General features: G+C 51.1%; 1 protein-coding gene across 1 annotated transcript in view; it reads left to right on the forward strand.

Moving 5' to 3' along the window:
- SLC37A4 (solute carrier family 37 (glucose-6-phosphate transporter), member 4) overlaps nucleotides 1–1,037 on the forward strand; it is a gene marked incomplete at its 5' end in the record, with an annotated part of 5,067 nt that extends 4,030 nt beyond the window's left edge. Inside the window, 2 exons of the mRNA XM_010016033.1 lie at nucleotides 252–390; nucleotides 665–1,037. Coding sequence (XP_010014335.1) covers nucleotides 252–390; nucleotides 665–831 — 306 coding nt within the window. The remainder of the gene's footprint in view (nucleotides 1–251; nucleotides 391–664) is intronic.
- Between the last annotated feature and the right edge of the window lie 1,466 nt (nucleotides 1,038–2,503).

Consider the following 2,503-nt stretch of genomic DNA (forward strand, 5'->3'; position numbering starts at 1 on the left):
ACAGCACCAGTCGTGTGCAGACAGGGTAGAGGCATAACTGTGGGAGAGAGGGGGGCTCACGGTGGCCGAGAACACCATGTGGAGTCTGTCACAGGCCTGAGCTCTTCTGTCAGCAGGCCAGTGAGTCGGTGTCAGCCTGAAAATGTCAAAACTCGCTCGTACTGCACGTAGCATCTGTGGTTGGTCGGCAGCTGCTGACTGACAGGGCAGGGTGCACGGATCCTGTTTCTGATCTTAACGTGTTTTTACAGCTGTGGATCCTGACTCTGGGAGCTGTGTTCGGGTTCTCCTCGTACGGGCCGATCGCCCTGTTCGGGGTTATTGCCAACGAAAGCGCCCCCGCCAACCTGTGCGGCACCTCCCATGCCATAGTGGCCCTCATGGCCAACGGTGAGTAGTGCCCCTTTCCCTGAAAACCAAACCAAACCCGCGTGTGTTCTCGCTGGAGCATTGCCTGCTCCTGGGCGCCAAGCTCCCGATCGTGGGAAGTGGAGGTAATAGAGCTGGGAGCCTCAGGGATGCTTCCGACTATGCCTGACTGGCTTTTGCCTTGCACTTAAAGTTCAGACCATGCCTGAGAAATCTACACGTACAAAACCAAGTATCAGCAGATCAAACTGAGGCGCATAAGCATTGCTGGTTTTCTGCTTGTTTCTCCTTGCAGTTGGGGGGTTTCTGGCTGGACTACCCTTCAGTACCATTGCCAAGCACTACAGCTGGGCCACAGCCTTCTGGGTAGCCGAAATCACCTGCACTGGCAGCACAGTGGCTTTCTTCTTACTGCGCAACATCCGCACCAAGATGGGCCGGATTCCCAGGAAAGCTGACTGAGGATAAGCTGCTTGGTGAAAAGGAGGCTCCCTCACCGACGGGAACGATGCTCGGATTTTTGTTTAACTGGAGTGAGTTTATCTATTGCTGCAACCTAGATAAAAATCTCAATTTCTCATTCACTGTCAGTTGCCAGAGGGCACAAGGTTCCTGCTGCTGATCACTTTTTCCCTCGAGATGTGATAATTCAGGTAGTTTACACTGGCGATGATTTTAATGCACCTCCTCACAGTTCTATGCTGGGGAAGCTCGCAGGCTTTGCAGCCCGAGCTCCTCCGCTAAAAGGACTCCAAATGACTGGCTTCAGGTGCTGTCACTTTGAGTTTTGTCCCTGCTGTTTGTCTTGGCCATTAACTTGTCGATTCTGCTTCTCTCTCAGCCCTGGAACAGCGACAGCAGTGGGTGGTGGTGGTTAGAGCTGGGCCTCATGGCTTGTTTGAGAGCAGCGTGGCTTTAGCTTGACTCAGGATTAGTTGTTAGGAGAGAGGGAGGTGTTTTGCCCCGGAGCAGCAGAACGCCGGTGGGGTGCTGCGGCAGGGCTCTCGCAGCACCTGGAAACAGGCACGTTTCCAAGAAATCCTTGGCACTTTAGGGGAGAGCATTTAGAGAAGCTCCTTCTATTGAACCGATCCTGCCCAGTGCCATTTCTGTGTACAGTGTTCATGATTTGCAAGGGAAGCAGCTGCTGCCATGGCAGCATGCAGGGAGCGCTCTGCCCATCAGCCTGGAAAACCCACCCAGCAGCAGGTATTGTGACAGCAGCTGCAGGTTTTTTCCAGGCCTCTGGAAAAACACATTTTTAGCGTTGGCTTGTGTTTTGTCAGTTCATAGAGTGTAGTCTAGGGTGGTTTTGGTCAAGAGCTGCATCTCTCGGCTGTGGGAACGAGCTCAGGCTACTTCCGAGTCAGCCTTAGCAGAGCCACCAGTGGCAGCCTGCAGCAGTCAGGCCCAGCACTGTTTGCAATAAATAGTCAGTTTTTTAACTGGGATTTTGTTGAATATTCTTGGCTTTCCCCAAAAGGATTTACTGCTTTAGGGCTCTGGAAGAGGCAGTTATCGTGAAGAACGTGCACGCAGGTACTTTGCTGAACAGCGTGGTTGCAAGAGTAGGTAGCCAGCCTTAATTAAAACAGTGGAAGTGAATTACATTTTGTACTTAATTCTCTGATCTTCTATTATGTGAAATAAAAATGGAGCAGTGTCACAAGGGCTCTGGTTGTCTTAGGGAGAGCGGTGCAGGCAGAACCACCCAAACCTGCTTATCCTCTTAGGGTGCTAGTGGTGCAAATTCGCCCTGCCAACAGAAAACAGCCATCCAGCTCTTCAAGGAACATTTATTACTCTTAGATAGAAACCCTTTGCAAAACCGTAAGTTAGAGCTATACAGGAAAAATACATATGTACAGTTCTGAGACGAAAGCAAGCCATGAGCTGCAGTAATGCTGCAGACCTGCGCCCTGCCTTCTTTCTTCACTTGAGGGCACAGCAGAATAAGCCTCTGTGGTCCTGTGTAAACACTCCTGACTAATCTGTTAAAGGTAAATTTCACAACTGGGGGATAAACAAGTATCTTGGGAGATAGTGGAGCACGTCTGGGGGCTATGCAGTCTCTGGTGTGAAGGAGAGAGCTCTCTGAGAGGCCCTACTCTTCAGGGAGAGAGAAGACTCAGTG

Source organism: Nestor notabilis, unplaced genomic scaffold (genome assembly GCF_000696875.1).
Source record: "Nestor notabilis isolate BGI_N333 unplaced genomic scaffold, ASM69687v1 scaffold21086, whole genome shotgun sequence".
In the NCBI taxonomy this organism is placed as follows: Eukaryota; Metazoa; Chordata; class Aves; order Psittaciformes; family Psittacidae; genus Nestor; species Nestor notabilis.